General features: G+C 43.1%; 2 protein-coding genes across 4 annotated transcripts in view; one reads left to right on the forward strand and one right to left on the reverse strand.

Annotated features, from left to right (window-relative positions):
- Positions 1–5,219: 5,219 nt before the first annotated feature.
- On the reverse strand, positions 5,220–13,506 carry DEFB121 (defensin beta 121). 2 transcript variants are annotated; one of them, XM_017865008.1, is made up of 2 exons: positions 13,280–13,506; positions 5,220–5,438 (listed from the first exon to the last, which is right to left on the reverse strand). In XM_017865008.1, the coding sequence occupies exons 1-2, from the start codon at positions 13,299–13,301 to the stop codon at positions 5,266–5,268; spliced, it is 195 nt and encodes a 64-aa protein (XP_017720497.1). In that variant the 5' UTR covers positions 13,302–13,506; the 3' UTR covers positions 5,220–5,265. The 2 variants fall into 2 exon arrangements, with proteins under 2 accessions (XP_017720497.1, XP_017720496.1); XM_017865007.1 differs by lacking the exon at positions 13,280–13,506 and adding an exon at positions 6,450–6,621.
- The window catches only part of DEFB123 (defensin beta 123), a 34,942-nt gene continuing 27,403 nt past the window's right edge, over positions 12,026–19,564 (forward strand). Inside the window, exon 1 of one of the 2 annotated variants that reach the window (XR_001883982.1) lies at positions 12,026–12,374. The gene's annotated coding sequence lies outside the window, so the exon portion shown is untranslated. The remainder of the gene's footprint in view (positions 12,375–19,564) is intronic. The other variant, XR_001883981.1, reaches the window with a different exon arrangement.

Below are 19,564 nucleotides of genomic sequence, written 5' to 3' on the forward strand. Positions count from 1 at the left end.
ACGTGAATCTTAAAGGACTAAATCCAAACCACAGGGAAGGTGGAGGAAATACACAGTGGCAGCAGCAATGACAAGAGTCCAGGTGTGATACTGATGCCTAGTGCTCTGGCAGCATTGCTCGTGGTAAGATCTTGGCAGGCTATTTCTGCTGCCCACTCTGTCTCGGTCTTTTCAAGCCCGATTGTATAGACTTCTGGTCAGTTCTATGAGCTACATGATATCCTTCCAAGAAATTATTGTTTTTGCTTAAATTCCTCTCTAATGAACTCTTACATTACATCCAATAATAAATGTAAGGTGTTTCATCTTAAAATATGTTGAGGGAATGTTGCTATATTCAGTAAGGAACTCTTGTGAGATTGGGTGCTAGAAGGTGGGACAATCTGACCTGGCAGAGAGACTAGAGGGACAGCAGCAAAACTCAGGGTAGAAGACCTCAAATATGGGAAAGAGGAGGGAGACTGCTAATGAGGGACTGAGCTGAGATAGCAGTTCCAAAAAGAGTGAAGAGAGTAAGGTTTGCATCAAAACATCACAGGGGAAGAATCAGGGGGCCTCAATGGCTGACTTGATGAGAGAAGTCAAGAAATGAACATACAAAGTCAGTCTCAAGACAGCATAGAGCTGCCATCAGATTCTCTCTCTTTCTTTCTTTTCTTTTCTTTTTTCTTTCTTTCTTTCTTTTTGAGACAGAGTCTCGCTCTGTTGTCCAGGCTAGAGTGCAGTGGAGCGACCTCAGCTCACTGCAACCTCCGCCCCCTGGGTTCACATGATTCTCCTGCCTCAGCCTCCCGAGTAGCTGGGACTACAAGTGACCGCCACCACGTCCCGCTAATTTTTTGTATTTTTACTAGAGATGGGGTTTCACCATGTTGGCCAGGCTGGTGAACTTGAGAACTCCTTACCTCAAGTGACCCACCTGCCTCGGCCTCCCAAAGTGCAGGAATTACAGGTGTCAGCCACCGCACCCGGCCTGCCTTCAGATTCTTGAATGACTGTCCATACACAGACAGATCTTTGTGTACTCAAAATATAGAACAAAGGCTTCATGTAAAGGTAACCAGAATTTAGATAACTCCAGTTTGGGCACAAACAGTATTTTCCACCCCTCACTTCCCACCCACTCCCCATTGATAGATATGTTCTATAATGTACTCAAACCCCTGAATGTCCAGATTGAAGAAAGTCCTTTCTTCTTCAATCTAATGCTCATCATAACCTCAAAAAGAAGCGCTTGGATATCTCAGACTGCCCCCTTCCGTAAGGTCCCTTAAACTCACGCTGCACCACTCCTCCTCAGACCATCCATATCAAGGAAAGAGGAGTTTTACTAAATCATGGAGAGTAAAACGTGGGTGGAAAAAGAAGGCTTGAGTTTCAGGTAATGGTAAAACACAAGAACTTGAAAAGGAAAACGTGTTTGAGTGGGAAAGTGATCATCCTTGGAGTGTAACTATTCATATAGGTAGCAAATACTGATTGTGTTCTGACAGTGTGGCAGGCACCATGGAATGGTGAGCAAAACCAACAAGGTCCCTGCAATCATAAAACCCAAATTCTCCTGGAAGAGAGACAGGAAACAAGTACATGAACAAAATAATTACTGATTTTTGAGAAGTGCTAGGACATACATTTGCATAGTGACATAAAGGACTTCATTAGATACAATAATCTAGAACGACAGTTAAATTAAGGCCTGGAGGATAGGACAAAAACAGCCACATAAACATCAGAGTCTTCTTGGGAAGAGGGAACACCATGTAGCAAGGCCCTGAGACAAAAAAAAGAGCTTGTTGACATCAAGGAACAGAAAGGAAACCTGGGTGACCTAAGTATAAGGAGGAGGCCAGAGAAGTGAACAAGGCCTGGTAGGGCAGGACCTCCCAGTCCATGGCAAGGAGTCTGGATTTTATTCTTAATGAAATGGAAAGCCATGGTTTAGTGCAAAACGGAGTAGTGACAGGATATCATTTACCTTTCTGGATTTAGGACTAGATCTGAAAAAAATGAAAATAATTTACCATTTGGCTGCTATGTGGAAAATTAATTAGAGAAAACAGTTAGGAGACTATTGTAAAAGATCAGGTGAAAATGGCAGTGGCCTGAACTAGATGGAAAGAAATGGATAATTTTGATACGCATTTTGAAGGCAGAGCCACAGGACTTGCTGAGAAATTGAACGCAGGGAGGTGAAGTGAGGAATCACACATGACTTGTAGGTTTGGTGCATCTGGGCACACGTTGCTGCCATTTACTAAGAAGGGAAATAGCAGGGTACTAACAAGGCCTGGTGAGGTGAGGTCCCCACTGGAAGTTCCATTCTGATATATTAGGTAACCAGATGGAGATGTCATTTAAGGGGGAAGATATACCAGTTTAGACGTTAGAGAAAGTTTAGGGTAGGAGCTATGAATTTGAAAGTGATCAGCATATAGAGGGTATTCAAAATACCTAGTGAAAAAGAGCAGAGAGAAAAGACAAAAGGAGCCTAGAAACAAGTCCTGGCCTTTGGAAAGGGAAGGAGGAGCCAGGACAGAAGACTGAAAATGAATGGCCCAGGTGACCAGAGGAAAACCAGGAGAGTCTGCCGTCTTAGAAGGCAAGAGAAGAAAGCATTTCAATGAGGATGTCATGGCCTCTATGTCAAACACCTCTTCAGGGGTCGACAAGAGGAAAACAGGGGTGCCTCTGTTGGGTTTGGCAACACTGGAGATAGTTGGTAATCTTTACTAGAAAAGGTTCAGTGGCACAGTCAGAACCAAATTGAACTGAGTTGAAAGGTGAATGAGAAAAAATTGATAAAGTGAAGGCAGGTGACATTCTGAGAAGTATTTTTTTTAAGCACTGCAAATAAATGAGGCATTGTCCAGAGAGGAATGTGGGACTCAGGGATTTTTTTTTTTTTAATCTGGGAGATACTCGAGCATCTTTGTATGATAGAAATGATCTGGAAGAGAAGGGGAGAATAAGGAGAATAAATGAATGTGAAATTCTTGAGTAGGGGAGAGGAGACAAATGTGGACAAGTAAAGGGGCCGGTTCCTCAGGAGTAGATATCATTCTTCCACTGTAAACAAAAGGAAGACAGGAGCTGTAGGACCCAATACCAGAGTGTGTAGACTTAGTAGAGAGAAGATAAAGGAGTTGCTTCTGATGGTTTCTATTTTCTTGAAATATGAGACAAGGAGTGATATTTTGGTGGGGACAGGGAATGGTAGAAGATTGAGGAGAGAGGAAAAATCATGGACTAATTATTTCAAAGAATGAGAAATCAAGCTTCTTAGGGAAAAGCAGGAGATTAGCTGGGCCGTGTTGATTGGCCTTTGAGGTTGGAGGCCCTGAACTTCCCGTGCAATCCGTGAGACTAGTTGGATTATTTTTTCTAAGAATGATCCGCTGCTGACCTATAGGTCAGGCACAGTGGCTCACACCTGTAATCCCAACCTTTAAGGAGACCAAGGCAGGAGGATGATCACTTAAGGCCAGGAGTTCGAGACCAGCCTGGGCGACACAGCAAGGATCCCATCTCTACAAAAAAAAAAAAAAAAATTAACAGTCAAGAGTGGTAGCACACACCTGTAGTCCCAGCTACTTGGGAAGCTGAGGCAGGAGAATCCCTTGAGTCCAGGAGGTTAAGGCTGTAATGAGCTATGATCATACCACTGCACTCCAGTCTGGGTAACAGAGTAAGATCTTGTCTCGAAAAATAAAGTTTACCTATAGAGAAGGCAAGTAGATGGTTATATTCTACCATGGTTGGGAGTTTGGCATTGATACCATGCAGAGTACAGCAAGGGAGCTGAGTCTGCAAGAGAAACATTACAGGGCGAGGCTGGACAGAAATTGAGTCAGGAGGGTAAGACGATTAGTGAAAAAATGGCAGGGTACAGGGTTTTACTTCAACTTTAAGAGTTATTAACTCTGAGAAGTAGGAGTTGGTGGCAACGTAGTGAAGGAAGATTTAACTTTTTCCAGGCAAAGAATTGCTATGCAGAGCCAGAAGTAGAAAATTACAAAATGAGATCAACCTAGATTCTACTTACACTTATCAAGAACTGAATGTGCGCTAGATTCTGTGCTGGGCACTTTCCTGTCTGCTATCTCATTTAATTCTCATGACATCCCTATGCCTTGAGTAGGAAAGTTCCCCATTTTAGAGACGAAAAAATAGAGCACAGAGGGTTAAATGGCTTGCCTAGGGTCATGCAGCTGACCTGTGATTAAACAAGGATTTGACTCCAGATCTTCTGATCCTGCATCAAACGCTCTTCCCTAGACAGCTTTGGTGACACTTAGACACTGACACTGAGGCTGAAGTTTGTCAACAGGAAGCTGAACTGGGGACATGAGGCTGAAGCCAGGTCAGGGCTCCAATATGAAAGGGCTGAAGAGGAGGCGGGTGACTCCAAGTAGAACTTTTCAACTCAGGATAAAGAATCAAGTTCTTTTAGATTAGTCAGATAAGTAGCAAGAGTTGGGGATACTTGGGATCATGGGGCTGAATGTTGTAAAATTCCTGTTGTCTCAGTTCAGGATCAGTCCTGGAAAATGATTAGCTAGTTTAATGTCCCATGGCCGCAACTAGAGGGAATGCAAAGAGATGGAGCAAGGATCCACAGATGGCCTGATACCAGCACTCTCCACCATGAGGAAGACTCACAAGAGGCATTGCCCTAGAGCCCCTGAGAGGCATAACTGTAGGTGTGATCAAGGGAAAGTTATAGCCTTTGGTGTGGGAGTGAGAGAATCCATGGGCCAAGAATGGGTTCTTGTGTTCATCATAGACTCTTGCTTGCCTCCTGGACTCCCCTGAAATACTCATAGATTGGGACCCACAGCCTGCCTCAGCCTAGACTCTAAAGCCATTGCTGTACAATACAATCACCACTAGCGACATTTAGCTACATAAATTTAAAGCTAGAGTGAATCAGATTAAAACTTCAGGTCCGCATTCACACTGGGCACATTTCAAGTGCTCAGTAGCCACATCTGGCTAGTAGCTACCATACCGAACAATACAGATAGGAAATATTTCCATCATGGCAGAATGTTCTATTGGCAGTGCTGGTCTAGAAGAAAACAGGAATCAAGTAGATATAATGAATATTATTTAATTCATATCCTCTGGGACCAGCTGTGGGTCAGCAGACTAGGAGCTATTTGCAAGGTTTAGATTATTACCACCTACTGGTCCAGTCCGTTCTTCCTAGGATCCCATGATGCAGTATCCCATGATGTTGAGACTCAAGGTTGGAAGAGAGGTGTCTCAGACTGCAGAAGTTGATTCCAGGCTTGTATTTGTGTCTGTTAATTTTGATTTTACAGGTACATACTTGGGATCCACACAGCACTTGGCCTCAGTTTTGCATAATATATAGTATACTTCACTTTTTTTACATGTTGTTCTGCACCTGCCTGACTTACCCCAACATTTCGTGACTGAAAACAAAAGGGAAGAAGAGAACAGGGTCAGTTTTGAAAGAAAGCAGAAGGGTGGGAAAGGGAGGGGCTAAAGCCCAGTAGAGGAGTAGGAGGGAAATGAGGAGGTCTGTGAGAGAAGAAGCTCTTACACAGGATCTCCTAAGTTTAAGGGAGATTATAGACCACTACACTTTCTTCCTTCACTCGTGCCCCCTGTTAGAACCCCCAGAATCTCCCCAACTCAGTGGCATGGGACCTACTGGGTAGCTTCCCCTCCTTGGCCAGCTCCTTGGGAGGGGGAAGAGGACCCCTCTCCCAAGGGTTTTATCTCCCCCATATTATAATGTACCCAGGTGCCCAGTAGCAATTAGCCACCTTTTCTCATTGTTCTTCGGTACCCCCTCTGACCATATCAATGAAAGGTGACAGGAATATTAAATAAACTCATTTGAACATCTATAAGGCTCCTAGGGCACCTGTAAAACTCCCAAGAACATCATACTGCCTTCTTCACAACATCCTGGGACTTTTCTCTGGCCCCAACCAGTTAAGGGAATTAGGAACAGCTACTCTGGGGAACCTACAACCTAGGGTAACCCAGATAATTTGAGGTTGCATAAAAAAGTGGAATCAGAATCCTCAAACAATCAGAAATTTGAGAACCATTTTCCTAGAGGCAACAACAGATCAAAATTCAAATCCTTTCAAGAAATGTTTTTGAAAAAGTCCCCATTTTCTCTATACTCCATACCCAAGTCTCTCTCTTTACACTCTATCCCCTCCTCAGGTCATCATGTTCAGATTTTCCAGAGCTAATCAGAGATAAGGTTGGAGTGGTCAAGTACTGGGCACTGGGAAGATCATTTAGTACCAGAGAACTCAAACTTCCCCATGACTAGAGGGACTACCTAAAGGCCTCAGTGAGCTCTACCAGGCCTTTCTCCCAGCCCAACCTGTCAGAGCCCCCAGAGTTCTCTGAACATGCATCGGGTTCCCTGACTCCCATCCCCTTCTGGAGATCCTGTTTACCTGGGGTGACCTGGGCCAGGAGCAGGGTAACAGTCAAAAGCAGAAGAAGGAGCTTCATGAATGACGAGTGATCAGGGAGGGATAGGAGGCTTCTCAACTGGTAAAACAGACAGAGGACTCCATTCTGGACAGTCCAGACTGGTATTTATTGCCCTAAGGAGCATGGCAGAGCCAAGATCAGCGAAGCAGAACGGGAACAGTCATTGAGATCAGACAGGTAGGCAAGGAAAATATCAACCACACTGAGGAGGCTGGGAGAACGGAAGGGAGGTTAACAAAGAGAAGATACAGCCTTGCCTTTGAAGAATTTTGTAGTACAGCTGGAGAACCAAGAAGTGGGAAAATAGTTTCATCGCAATTTGTTTTTCATTAATGAGAAAAAAAAGAGAGAAGACAAAAAGGAGTGATATTTCTGTGCGCCTTGGCTTCTTCCCAGCAACAAGGGCATCTTAGAATGTCCCATATGTTGATGATTCCTTATAATACCAAATGAAGGGCAGAGCAGGGGAAAATACCTTAATAGCTGCATGACCATCACCACTGGAAACCAGAATGTCAGAATTCATGGAGTGGAATGAGCAGGAAAGCCATAGCCCTTACTTTTAACAGTACATGTTCAATAGGAACAAGTAACACCCTCATAGGTAGCAAAAGAAAACCATTTATTATTGTTGTGGTCTTTCTTCTTTTATTATTATATTATTATTATTATTATTATTATTATTGATTTTTTTTTTTTTTTTTTTTTTTTTTTTTGTGATACAGAGTCTTGTTCTGTCACCCAGGCTGGAGTGCAGTGGCACAATCATAGCTCACTGGAACCTCAAACTCCTGGTCTCAAGCAATTCTTTCTCCTGCCCCGGCCTCACAAAGTGCTAGGATTAAAGGCATGAACCATCATGCCCAGCTTGGTCTTTCTTAAAAGAAATGGTAGATTGCCTCAGCATTTTGGGAGGCCGAGGCGGGTGGATCACAACGTCAGAAGATCGAGACCATCCTGGCTCTCTACCAAAAAATACAAAAAATTAGCCAGGCGTGGTGGCAGGCCACTGTAGTCCCAGCTACTCGGGAGACTGAGGCAGGAGAATAGCTTGAATCCGGGAGGCGGAGGTTTCAGTGAACCGAGATTGTGCCACTGCACTCCCACCTGGGTGACAGAGCGAGACTCTGTCTCAAAAAAGAAAGAAAGAAATGGTGAATTGCAATCTTGGCCCTTCTTCACCCCTACCTGAATTCACACATTTGTCAAGGTCTCATCCTAAAAGAACTCTATTTCATTGTCCCTTCACTTTGGCCTTGGCATGTGCTTTTCTTTGGCTAGTGATATGTGGCCAGAAGTGACAGTGTGCCAGTTGTGAGCCTATGTTTTAAGAGATGATGAATGTTTTCATTTGCCCTTCTGTGCCTCTGCCATCACTATGAGAAGAACATGGCCCAGTGGTCCAAGGAAGATGAGAGATATGTGGGGCAGAGCTACTCCGGGTGACTCACAGATCTACAGTGAGAAATACAGCTGCCCCAGTCACTCCAGCCTCAGCAAGGCAATCTAGCCAAATATAAAGGAGTGCTGTTTTAAGCCACTGAGGTTGGGAGTGGAATGTTACATAGTAATGGCTAACTTATACATAAGGCCAGCAGATAGATCAGGAAAGAGTCAAGTGCTTTTTAGAACAATAATGATAAGGTCTATCTTTCTTCTTTTTTTTTTTTTTAAGACAGAGTCTCACTGTGTTGCCCAGGCTGGAGTGCTGTGGCACCATCCCAGCTCATTGCAACCTCTGCCCCCCGGGTTCAAGCAATCCTCCTGCCTCAGTCCCCTGAGTAGCTAGGACTACAGACACGCGCCACCACACCCAGCTCATTTTTGTATTTTTAGTAGAGACGAGGTTTCACCATGTTGGCCATGGCTGGTCTCGAACTCCTGACCTCAGGTGATCCACCCACCTCGGCCTCCCAAAGTGCTGGGATTACAGGCATGAGCCACCACACCTGGCCTAGGTCTATCATTTCAAAATGGACAGAAGCAAAGACATACCAACAAGAGGAATATCTTCTTTCTAACATGGAAGAAAACACCAAGCCAGGAGCAGAGGCTCCTGCCTGTAATCTCCACAATTTGGGAGGCTAAGGTAGGAGGATTGCTTGAAGCCAAGAGTCTGAAACCAGCCTCAGCAACATAATGAGACGCCATCTCTACAAAAAAAAAAAAAAAAAAAAAAAAAGTTTTGAATAGCCAGGCATGGTGGGGCAAAGCTGTAGTCCTACCTACTAGGGAGGCTGAGGCAAGAAAATCATTTGAGCCCGAGAGGTCGAAGCTACAATGAGCTAAAATTGCACCACCACACTCCAGCCAGGGCGACAGAGACTCTGTCTCCAAAAACAAAAAAAGACAAGATAAATTTTCTTGTTGTCTGAAGAAAAATTAATGCTCTGGACCAGAGGTCACCAGACTTTTTCTGTAAAGCCCAGATGGTAAATACTTTAGGATTTGCAGGCCGCAGCTATCACAACTACTCAACCCTACAGTTATAGGACAAAAGTACCCACAGACAATATATAAGCAAATGAGTGTGGCTGTATTCCAAATAAACTTATTTATAGACACTCAAGTTTAAATTCTGTATAATTTTCACATCTCTAAATGAAATTTGATTGTTTTCAACTATATAAAAATGTACTGGCTGGGCATGGTGGCTCACGCCTGTAATTCCAGCACTTTGGGAGGCTGAGACAGGTGAATTACCTGAGGTCAGGAATTCCAGACCAGCCTGGCCAACATGGTGAAACCTCATCTCTACTAATTAGCCAGGTGTGGTGGTGAGTGACTGTAATCCCAGCAACTCGGGAGACTGAGGCAGGAGAATCGCTTGAACTTGGGAGGCGGAGGTTGCAGTGAGCTGAGATCGTGCCACTGCACTCCAACCTGGACAACAAGAGTGAAACTCTGTCTAAAAAAAAAAAAAAAAATGTACCAAGGCAAACAGATCACTTGAGGCCAGGAGTTTGAGACCAGCCTGGATGACATAGCAAGGTCCCTCCTTTATTTAAAAAAAGAAATTGTTAAAAAAAAAAATTAAACAAAATTATTGCTGATTTTGTTGGTATCTCCACTTTGGAAAAATAGTTTAACGGTTTCTTTTAAAGTTAAACATACACTTATCACACAACCAAGCAACTCCACTCCTACATATTTATCAAAGATAAAAGTCCATGCCAAAACTTGAATTGTCATAGCAACTTTATTCACCATCAGTGAAAACAACCCAAAAGTCCATTAATTAGTAAACAGACAAATTCTGGTATCTTCATGTAATAGAATACTATTCAGCAACAAAGAATTAACCACTGCTATGCAACATATGCATGAACCTAAAGAGCAGGCTGGGTGTGGTAGCACACGCCTGTAATCCCAGCACTTTGAGAGGCCGAGTTGGGTGGATCACCTGAGGTTAGGAGTTCGAGACCAGCTTGGTCAACATGGGGAAACCCTGTCTCTACTAAAAATACAAAAATTGGCTGGGCATTGTGGCGGGCACCTGTAATCCCAGCTACTCGGTATGCTGAGGCAGGAGAATTGCTTGAACCCAGGAGGCGGAGGTTGCAGTGAGCCTGAGCCAAGATCGTGCCACTGCACTCCAGCTTGGACAACAAGAGTGAAACTCTGTCTCAAAAATAAATTAATAAAATAATAATAAACATTTTTTTAAAAGCATTAGCCTGAATGAAAAAAAAAGCCAGACCAAAAAAGAACATACTGAACAAGCTTATTCACATGAAACTCTAGAAAACACAAACGTAATCTACAGTGACAAAAAAACAGATCAGTAGTTGCCTGGGGCTGGTGGGAGGAAGTGGGCATTGACTGAGATGGGGCATGAGGGAACTTTTAGGGTGATGAAAATGTTCTATACACAGATGTCAAAACTCATCAAAATTGACACATTATATTTTATATAAATTACACCTCAAAAAAGTTGACTTTTAAAAAAAAACCTGCGCTAGTTTTTAAAATAAGCAACAGAATCAGATAAATAACATAAAACCACTTAAAATATATACACATTTAAGGTGGTACACATATACCATGGAATACTATGCAGCCATCGAAAAGAATGAAATCACGTCCTTTGCAGCAACATGGATGCAGCTGGAGGTCATCATCCTAAGACAACTGATGCAGAAACAGAAAACCAAATACCACATGTCCTCACAAGTGGGAGACAAACCTTGGGTACATGTGAACATAAAGATGGGAACAATAGACACTGGGGACTACTAGAATCAGGAGAGAGGGAGGGAGGCAAGGGCTGAAAAACTACCTATTATATACTATGCTCACTACCTGGGTGACAAGATACATCATAGGAGTTAAATTAAACATCATAGGAGTTGCCTATGTGAGAGATGGATGGGAGTGGATTATGGGGATAAAAGTTAATAAATCAGTAAAATAAAATAAGAGAAGGGCTTTGTAGGCCGGGCGCGGTGGCTCAAGCCTGTAATCCCAGCACTTTGGGAGGCCGAGACGGGCAGATCACGAGGTCAGGAGATCGAGACCATCCTGGCTAACACAGTGAAACCCCGTCTCTACTAAAATACAAAACTAGCCGGGTGAGGTGCCGGGCGCCTGTAGTCCCAGCTACTTGGGAGGCTGAGGCAGGAGAATGGCGTAAACCCGGGAGGTGGAGCTTGCAGTGAGCTGAGATCCGGCCAGTGCACTCCAGCCTGGGCGACAGAGCGAGACTTTCCTCAAAAAAAAAAAAAAAAAAAAAGAGAAGGGCTTTATATAAGGCCAACCATGATTAATCTGCCATAAAGACCTAGCCCTCTGTAACAGAGGACTAAAACAAAGTGCTATATTGACAAGCGGCTTACTTATAAATATCACTACTAAGGAATCAGCCCCCTGGACTGGAACCCATTTCCTCTCCTAGCAGAAGGGGCTGCAGAGAGGAAACCTGAGATGCCATTCAAGCAAACGGCACAACTTCCTCCACTCTTGAGAAAGGGGATTGTTTCTGGTTTGAAGGGTAGGATACTGGGCTGAGAGCCTTGAAAAACGAGAGAGAGAGAAGAGAGCAACTCATGGGAGCACCATCTTTACAGAAGTCTTAGCCTAGAAGGTACTTTCTTTATATATCTAAGGAACTCCCAGTGGCACAGAGTTTCACCTACACTGAATGGTTTTGAGTTCTACTTCCCTTTCTTTAAAGAGCTCCATCATAGCCCTCAAGTTTGTTCTTGCGAACACTGATAAGCAGAATAAGGCTGCCTAATAAAAGGATGACCTGAATCCATTACGTGCATGATTTATCAGAATTAATAGTAGTTTTCAGCATCAGAGAAAACTCTCATAAAAGACCCTTTTCCCATCTGTCACAAAAGACTGTGAGACAAAATGCCTTGATTGCTTTGCGAGCTAAAGAGGACTCCCCCACAGTTGAACTATACACATCTACAGTTCTGGAGTGTCCACCATTCTTAGATTCTGCTTAAGATTCCACATCTTCACTTCACTGATATCCAACCATGTTGCCAAGACTACCATTCCAAGCTCTCCAAGGAAATAATCTGATTGGCTAAACATAATCTTATTCATTATCTAATAGAGATAAACCATTTTAAAAGGATAGAAAACTGTGGAACAACCTCCCTTACTGACATCTGCAAATTTCAGCTTTTCTTTGTTGCCACACATGAAGTCATATCATATGCTCTCAATAGATGGGGTGAATGCCTTTCAGTAAAAAAAGAAAAGGAAAAAAAAATGTATGAACGCAGAGCAAAAAAATAAGAAAGCGATAAAGATCTGAGGAGAGAATACGTGTTTTCCAAAGATTACAGAACTACCAATGAATCTGCAAATGGTCCATTAGGAAAGTTTTCTGAGGATGAAGAAAGGTAGAAGGCACTCAGCAGAGAAAGGTTGGTATTGATGAGTGGATTCTGCTGTGAAGTGTCCGGGAGCCTGCAGTCCACATACTAAAGGTGTATGCAGTAACCTGGACCTGAGTCCAATTCAGTTTACTCAACCCCTTTAATGAGGTTTCTGCAGTGCTGTGGTCCTTAATTGAACATCATTCCCCTCTTCTTGAGCCTCAAGTGGGTACCACTGCCATCTCTGGCTTAGTAGAAGATAGGGTGGTATCTGAAATTCAGAAAACTCTGAACCTGTTCTCTCCCTGGCCATTGACTCTTGCTTTGACCCATAAGACATAAGTGACCCTAACTGAAGAGTTTGCCCAGCATCCTTCTACTCCCTTATCAGATTTCTTCCATCCACTTCTGGTTAGTTCCTTGCTCCCAGCACTATAGCAGGGAAAGGAAATATATCTACGTATCACTTCTTTGTAATCTTTAGGGGTAGGAAGGGTTGGAGGATAGTGGGCAAAGAAGATGAAACTTCAGGCCCAAATAAGGCTTGGAGATTTTCTGGGATTCTATTATATTCCAACTCTCTGGCTCCTGGTGCTATGTGTAACTAGCAATGGGTATGTTGGGCTTTTTTCTTTGATTTATTCGAAATGATGTTTGACAATCTATCACTAGGAGTAATATGGGGAAGTGGAAAGAACACAAGCTTTGGAGCCAGACAAATCTGGGTTCAAATCCTCACTTTGCCACATATTAGCCATGTGACTTTGAACAAGTTAGTTAATGTCTCTGAACTTCAGTTTAATTATCTCTAATATAGAGATGACACTACTGACAGCAGAGGTTTGCTGTGAAGATTAAATTAGGTGATACTTATAAAGCTCACGGAATAGTGCCTTGCATAGACGAAAGCCTCTGATAACTGGTGGTTATTGTTATTTACTATGAATTCTCACCTTCCTTGACTTCTTGAAACATTTGGCTATTGACCTCTTTCCTCCTTGAAGCTTTACTGGCTTTTCATTGGCAACATAGTCAACGTTCAATAAAAGGGACATTAGGATTGACAGAGCACCAGAGATCTCTCTGCTCACCGTGATTTTCAAGTTTGAAAATTTCAAAACTTTGCATCTCAAGTCTAAGACCCAGAGGGCTCACCCAGGGTCGAGGCTCAAGGACAGCTCTCCTTTATGTCCAGAGTGTATATGATGTAACTCTGTTCAGATACTGGTGAAAGATAACAGAGGAAACGCCTGGCTTTTTATTAGAACATGTTTCCAAGCTTATTCCTTTTCCCAGCTCTCCTTGTTCCTCCAAGGATCTCTTCACTGGCCTCTTATCTTTACTGTTGCCAAATCTTTCCAGAAGCTGCTGTTTCCCTCAATCGTTCATTTGTCTTCTTGTCCAGTAACCAACCACTTCTGTCTTCATGTCAGATCAGCTTCTCATCTCTCCTCAAGGGCCTTCAACTACTCCACATCCAAAGCTACCCAGGCCATTTTAAGTTTCCTGTGGACTAAGGACTAAGGTGCTGGGAGGTGAGGCCAGAAATGTTCAAGAGGGTTTCTGTCCCTAACATGCTTACCACTTATTGAGGAAAATGGAAAACAAGTATTTTTAAATGAGCTTCATATCCCTCAAAAGCATACACAAGAAATGTTTTCTAAATAAATCAAATCTTGATTAAGAACCTATTACATACAGAGCACTCTCCTGAGCACCAGGAATTCAAAGCAGTAAGGATCCTGACCTCTTAACAGCCAGCTCTGTTAGGATAAACTAGGATATGCCGCAGTAACCAAAAAAAGAAGAATCTTGGTAGCTTCTAAGAACAAAGGTCTGTTTGTCCATTCCCCATACATGCTGCATATCCACTGAAGGCTGGCTGGAGACACTGCCCCATATCTGAGTGTGGAACGTAGGCTAAGTAGCCACTCATTTGGTGCTGATTACCATGGCAGTGGAAAAGAGAGCTCTAGAGAGTCTTCAACTGGCCCGTATGTGCCCTGGCCTTGGAAGTAAAATGTAACCACTTCATAATTCGCTGGCTACAACAGTGACATGGCTCCATCCAACCACAAGGGGGCCAAAAGTACAATCCTACAATGGGCTTAGAATGCAGAAAGCCAGAATTGTCAAAACAACAAAAGATAATTGTGGGCAAGACTGTGGAGAAAATGGAACCCTTGCACACGCTGGGTGGGAATGTAAAATGGTGTGGCCACTATGGAAAATGGTATGGAGGATCTTCAAAAAATGAAAGATGGGCCGGGTGTGGTGGCTCACGCCTGTAATTCCAACACTTTGGGAGGCTGAGGCAGGCAGATCACCTGAGGTCAGGAGTTCGAGACCAGCCTGACCAACATGGAGAAACTCCGCCTCGACTAAAAATACAAAATTAGCCGGCCATGGTGCCACATGCCTGTAATCCCAGCAACTCATGAGGCTGAGGCAGGAGAATTGTTTGAACCTGGGAGACGGAGGTTGCGGTGAGCTGAGATCACCCACTGCCCTCCAGCCTGGGCAACAAGAACGAAACTCCATCTCAAAAAAAAGAAAAAAAAGAAAGAAAGATAGAACTACTATATGACCCAGCCATTCCATTTCTGGATATATATCCAAATAAACTGAATCAGTATCTCAAAGAGATATCTGCATACCCACGTTCATTGGCATTATTGACCATAGCCAAGATATGGAAGCAAGCTAAATGTCCATTAAAAAATGAATGGATAAAAAAAAATGTGGTGTATACACACAGCAGAATACAATTTGGCCTTTAAAAATAAGGGAATTCTGCAATATGTGATGACATGAATAAGCCTTGAGGGCATTATGCTAAGTGAAATAAACCAGTCACAGAAAGACAAATGCAGCATTATTCCAGTTACATGAGGTGTCTAAAACAGTCAAACTTATATACAAAGAGTGGCATGATGATTGTTAGGAGCTGGGAAGTGAGGGAAATTAGGAATTACTAATCAATGAGCGGAAAGTTTCTGTTAAACAAGATGAATAAGTTCTAGAGCCCAGGTGCAGTAGCTCACACCTGTAATCCCAGCACTCTGGGAGGCTGAGACAGGAGGATCCCTTGAGGCCAGGAGTTCAAACCAGCCTAAGCAACATAGCAAGACCTTGTTTCTATTAAAAATAAAAAATTAGCTGGGCATGGTGGCATGCATTTGTAGTCCCAGCTACTCAGGGACAGTGGGGAGGTGGTGCTGAGATGGGAGAGGATCTCTTGAGTCTAAAACTTGGAGGCTGCAGTGAGCCATGATTGTGCCACTGCACTCCAGCCTGGGTGACAGAGTGAGACCCTGTCTCGAAAAATTTTTTTAAATGTTTAAAGTTTTAGAAATCTGCTGTATTACATTGTACCTAGAGTCAATAATAATGAACACAAAAAACTTGTTAAAACAGATCTCAACACATTAAGTGTTCTTACTACAATAAAACAAAATCTTTGAAAAACTCAGAAAGCCAGAATATTTGAAAACTCAGAAAGCCAGAATATTTGAAGAACAGTCTTTTTTTTTTTTTTTTTTCCTTGGAGACAGAGTCTCGCTCTATCCCCCAGGCTGGAGTGCAGTAGTACGATCTCAGCCCACTGTAAACTCCGCCTCCCAGGTTCAAGCAATTCTCATGCCTCAGCCTCCTGAGTAGGTGGGATCACAGGCACCAGCCACCATGCCTGGCTAATTTTTCTATTTTTATTAGAGACAGAGTTTCACGATGAACAGTTTTGCGATGAACAGTCTTAATGACTACCAAATCTATCATCACAGTGGTCAGGCAGAATGGCCACATACATAAAAATACTGCAAAGTGGGCTATGTCTAATCAAAATAAAAATAGATATATTACAGTAGAACAGAGCATGGGAACAACCACCCAAGGGCCAGGGCATTCAGGGAGGGGTTCGTGGAGGACCTTCTCCTTCTCCAAGGCTTGAAGGAGAATAGGTTTCAGAGAAATGGTGGAGAAGGAGAGGGTGTAAAAGAGTACTCCAGGCAAGGGAGCAGTGTGAACTGAGGAGTGGTGGCAGGAACACTTGCAAGCCATCTGGAAATAATGAAGATACTGCCTTCCTGCAGCTGCCAACTCCTGTACCATATAATGTGGGAACATTGCATAGAAATAAGATTTTTATAATCTTTGAATGCAAATGTAAAATACTTACACTTGGTTCTCAGGTCAAAATCAGGGAACTGAGGGAGGTTGAAGAGGCAGAGATCTGCGTCCTTCTTCCCACTTTTTTGTTTGTTTGTTTGTTTGTTTGTTTGTTTGTTTGTTTTCAGACAGAGTCTAAAGAGTGGCATGATGATTGTTAGGAGCTGGGGAGTGAGGGAAATTAGGAATTACTAATCAATGAGTGGAAAGTTTCTGTTAAACAAGATGAGTAAGTTCTGGAGGCCAGGTGCAGTAGCTCACACCTGTAATCCCAGCACTTTGGGAGCACGATCTTGGCTCACTGCAACACCCACCTCCAGGGTTCAAGCAATTCTCCTGCCTCAGCCTCCCAAGTAGCTGGGACTACAGGTGTGTGCCACCATCCCCAGTCAATTTTTGTATTTTTAGTAGAGATGGGGTTCCACCATGTTAGCCAGGCTGGTCTCGAACACCTGACCTCAAGTGATTCACCCACTTCAGCCTCCCAAAGGCCTATTACAGGCATGAGCCACTGAGCAGTCTTCTTCCCACTTTAAACTGAGCAGCTCCATTTTTATCTGTTTGATACATTGAGTTTTATGTAAGTTTTGGTTTTAAAAGTTTTCTCCTTTAAAATATATTTGAAAAACCTTGGTTTTGGAAATACGGAGCCATTTTTTCTTTAAGATTTTGAGCGTAGAGTCTCAGAATTCAGACCTTAGAAGTTGTTGCATCTGATATGTATGAAAAGCAAGAACACCCTCTAAACAACCCTTGCCTTCTCTCTTAAAGCTCTTCCAGCAATGGAAAAATCAATACATGTCAAGATAATGCATTCCATCACTGGACCCCTCTAATTTGTAGGAGATTATATCAATTAAGCCAGAATTTACCTTTCTGTAACATGTACCTATTATTCCTAATTCTGACCTTTAACAGTTCCAGAGAATAAGTCCAAAAACAATTCCATGTCAAATGCTTGAAGACAGCTGTCACGGTCCTATTTGGTCTTTTTTTTTTTCTAGGCTCATTATCCAAGTTTCCTCTCCCTACAAAGTAGAGCAGCATATCCTCTTATACTGGTGAGGCCTCTCAGTATACTCTGTTTATCTGAATCCTCTCCCTTTCTTAAAGCAGAGAGGCTGATCTCAAGCAAAAACCTGAAAGGGGGTGTTTTAAGAAGAATAAGGCCCAGTAGCTTGTGTATATAGGCCTCCCTTCACATTACAAAAGAAAGAAGAAGGCCGGGCGCAGTGGCTCACACCTGTAATCCCAGCACTTTGGGAGACCGAAGCAGGCAGATCACTTGAGGTCAGGAGTTCAAGACCAGCCTGGGCAACATGGTGAAACCCCATCTGTACTAACAATATAAAAATTAGCCAGGCGTGGTGGTGCGTGCCTGTAATCTCAGGTACTCGGGATGCTGAGGCAGAAGAATTGCTTGAACCCGGGAGGTAGAGGTTGCAGTGAGCCAAAGTCATACCCTTGTACTCCAGCCTGGACAACACAGCCAGACTGTCTCAAAAAGAAAGAAAGAAGAAAAATGAGTAATGATAAAAACTTAGAAATTAAAAGTACAAAGATGAAATTTCCAGAAATTATAATAACATGACAGAGATAAAATAAAAGCAGTAGAGAAAATATAAGAAAACCAGTGAATCAATCAAGGAGTCCAACATTTGAAAAATAAGCAGACCACAAATAGGGAACATGAAAAACAAAGACCAGGAAATTATCGAAAAAATAAGTAAAGGAAGATTGTCCTAAAATTGAAAGACATGAGTTTGCAGATTGACAGGGCTCACCGAGTGCTCAGAAAAATTGATTTCAGTAATCCTACATGAAATTTAGGCACAACAGCCAGGCGCGGTGACTCACGCCTGTAATCCCAGCACTTTGGGAGGCTGAGGCGGGCCGATCACCTGAGGTCAGGAGTTCAAGACCAGCCTGGCCAACATGGTGAAACCCCGTCTCTACTAAAATACAAAAATTAGCCAGGCATGGTGGCTGGCGCCTGTAATCCCAGCTACTCGGGAGGCTGAGGCAGGAGAATTGCTTAAATCCCAGAGAAGGAGGTTGCAGTGAGCCGAGATTATGCCATTGCACTACAGCCTGGGCGACAAGAGCAAAACTCCATCTCAAAAAAAGGAAAAGAATAAATTTAGGCACATCAATATGAAACGTCAAAACCCTAGAGAGAAAACCTTAGGAGCTTTCAGAGAGAAATAACAGGCCACAGACAAAGAGAAGAACCCTAATGACTTCAGATTTCTCCACAGTAAAGAGGTAGGAGGCAGGACTCAACTCTAGATAGAAGACTGGCTGAAATAGGGAAGAGGCACCAAAAGCACCTTTTCATAAGACTCACCCACCAATGTCATGACAGTTTACCATTGCCATGGCAACACCCGGAAGTTACCACCCCTTTTCTAAAACTTCCTAGATAACCCATCCCTTAATTTGTATGGAATTAAAAATGGATATAAATATGACTGCAGAGGTGCCCCTGAGCTGCTACTCTCAACATACTGCCTGTGGGGTAGCCCTGTTCTGCAGGAGCCCACACAGCTGTAACGCTGCCACCACCTCCATAAAACTGGTTTCTTCTACCACCGCTCACTCTTGAATTCCTTCCTAAGAATTTGCCCAGCATGGGTAACACTAGATATTGGAAAAGACAATGAGGCAATGCCTTCGAAAGTCTAAAGTAAAATAATTTCCAATTTGGAGTGACCAGCCAAGCCACTAACCAAGTATAAGGATAGTACATTGAAGTCAGACATTTTCAGGAAGCTCTCAGGAGGTGCTCTGTCCAAATAAGAGTAAATCAAGAAAGATTTAGGATCCAAAAAGCAAGGCACTGATCTCAGGAGAAAGTCGAAAAGAATCCACAGGATGATAGAAATAGAGATCCAGGATAACATCAGGTCACCAGGTGTAACATCAACCAGTTCAGAGTGAAGCAGGTCTGAATGCCCAAGGAGAAAAGTCTCCAGGAAGACAAAATTGATAAAATACCTAAAGGTTCTGAACATATTCCGAGCAGATGGCAGACAGCTAAATCCTCATTTTCCATAGCAGAAATCCAATGG

Source organism: Rhinopithecus bieti, unplaced genomic scaffold (assembly GCF_001698545.2).
Source record: "Rhinopithecus bieti isolate Rb0 unplaced genomic scaffold, ASM169854v2 scaffold_78508, whole genome shotgun sequence".
Lineage (NCBI taxonomy): Eukaryota > Metazoa > Chordata > Mammalia > Primates > Cercopithecidae > Rhinopithecus > Rhinopithecus bieti.

Bases quoted from the DNA above. Each gene is read 5' to 3' on its own strand.
- DEFB121 (XM_017865007.1), bottom strand. From the start codon at position 6,507: ATGAAGCTCCTTCTTCTGCTTTTGACTGTTACCCTGCTCCTGGCCCAG. The intron at 5,439-6,449 runs GTAAACAGGATC...TTTTGTTTTCAG, and splicing joins CCTGGCCCAGGTCACCCCAG to TCACGAAATGTTGGGGTAAG.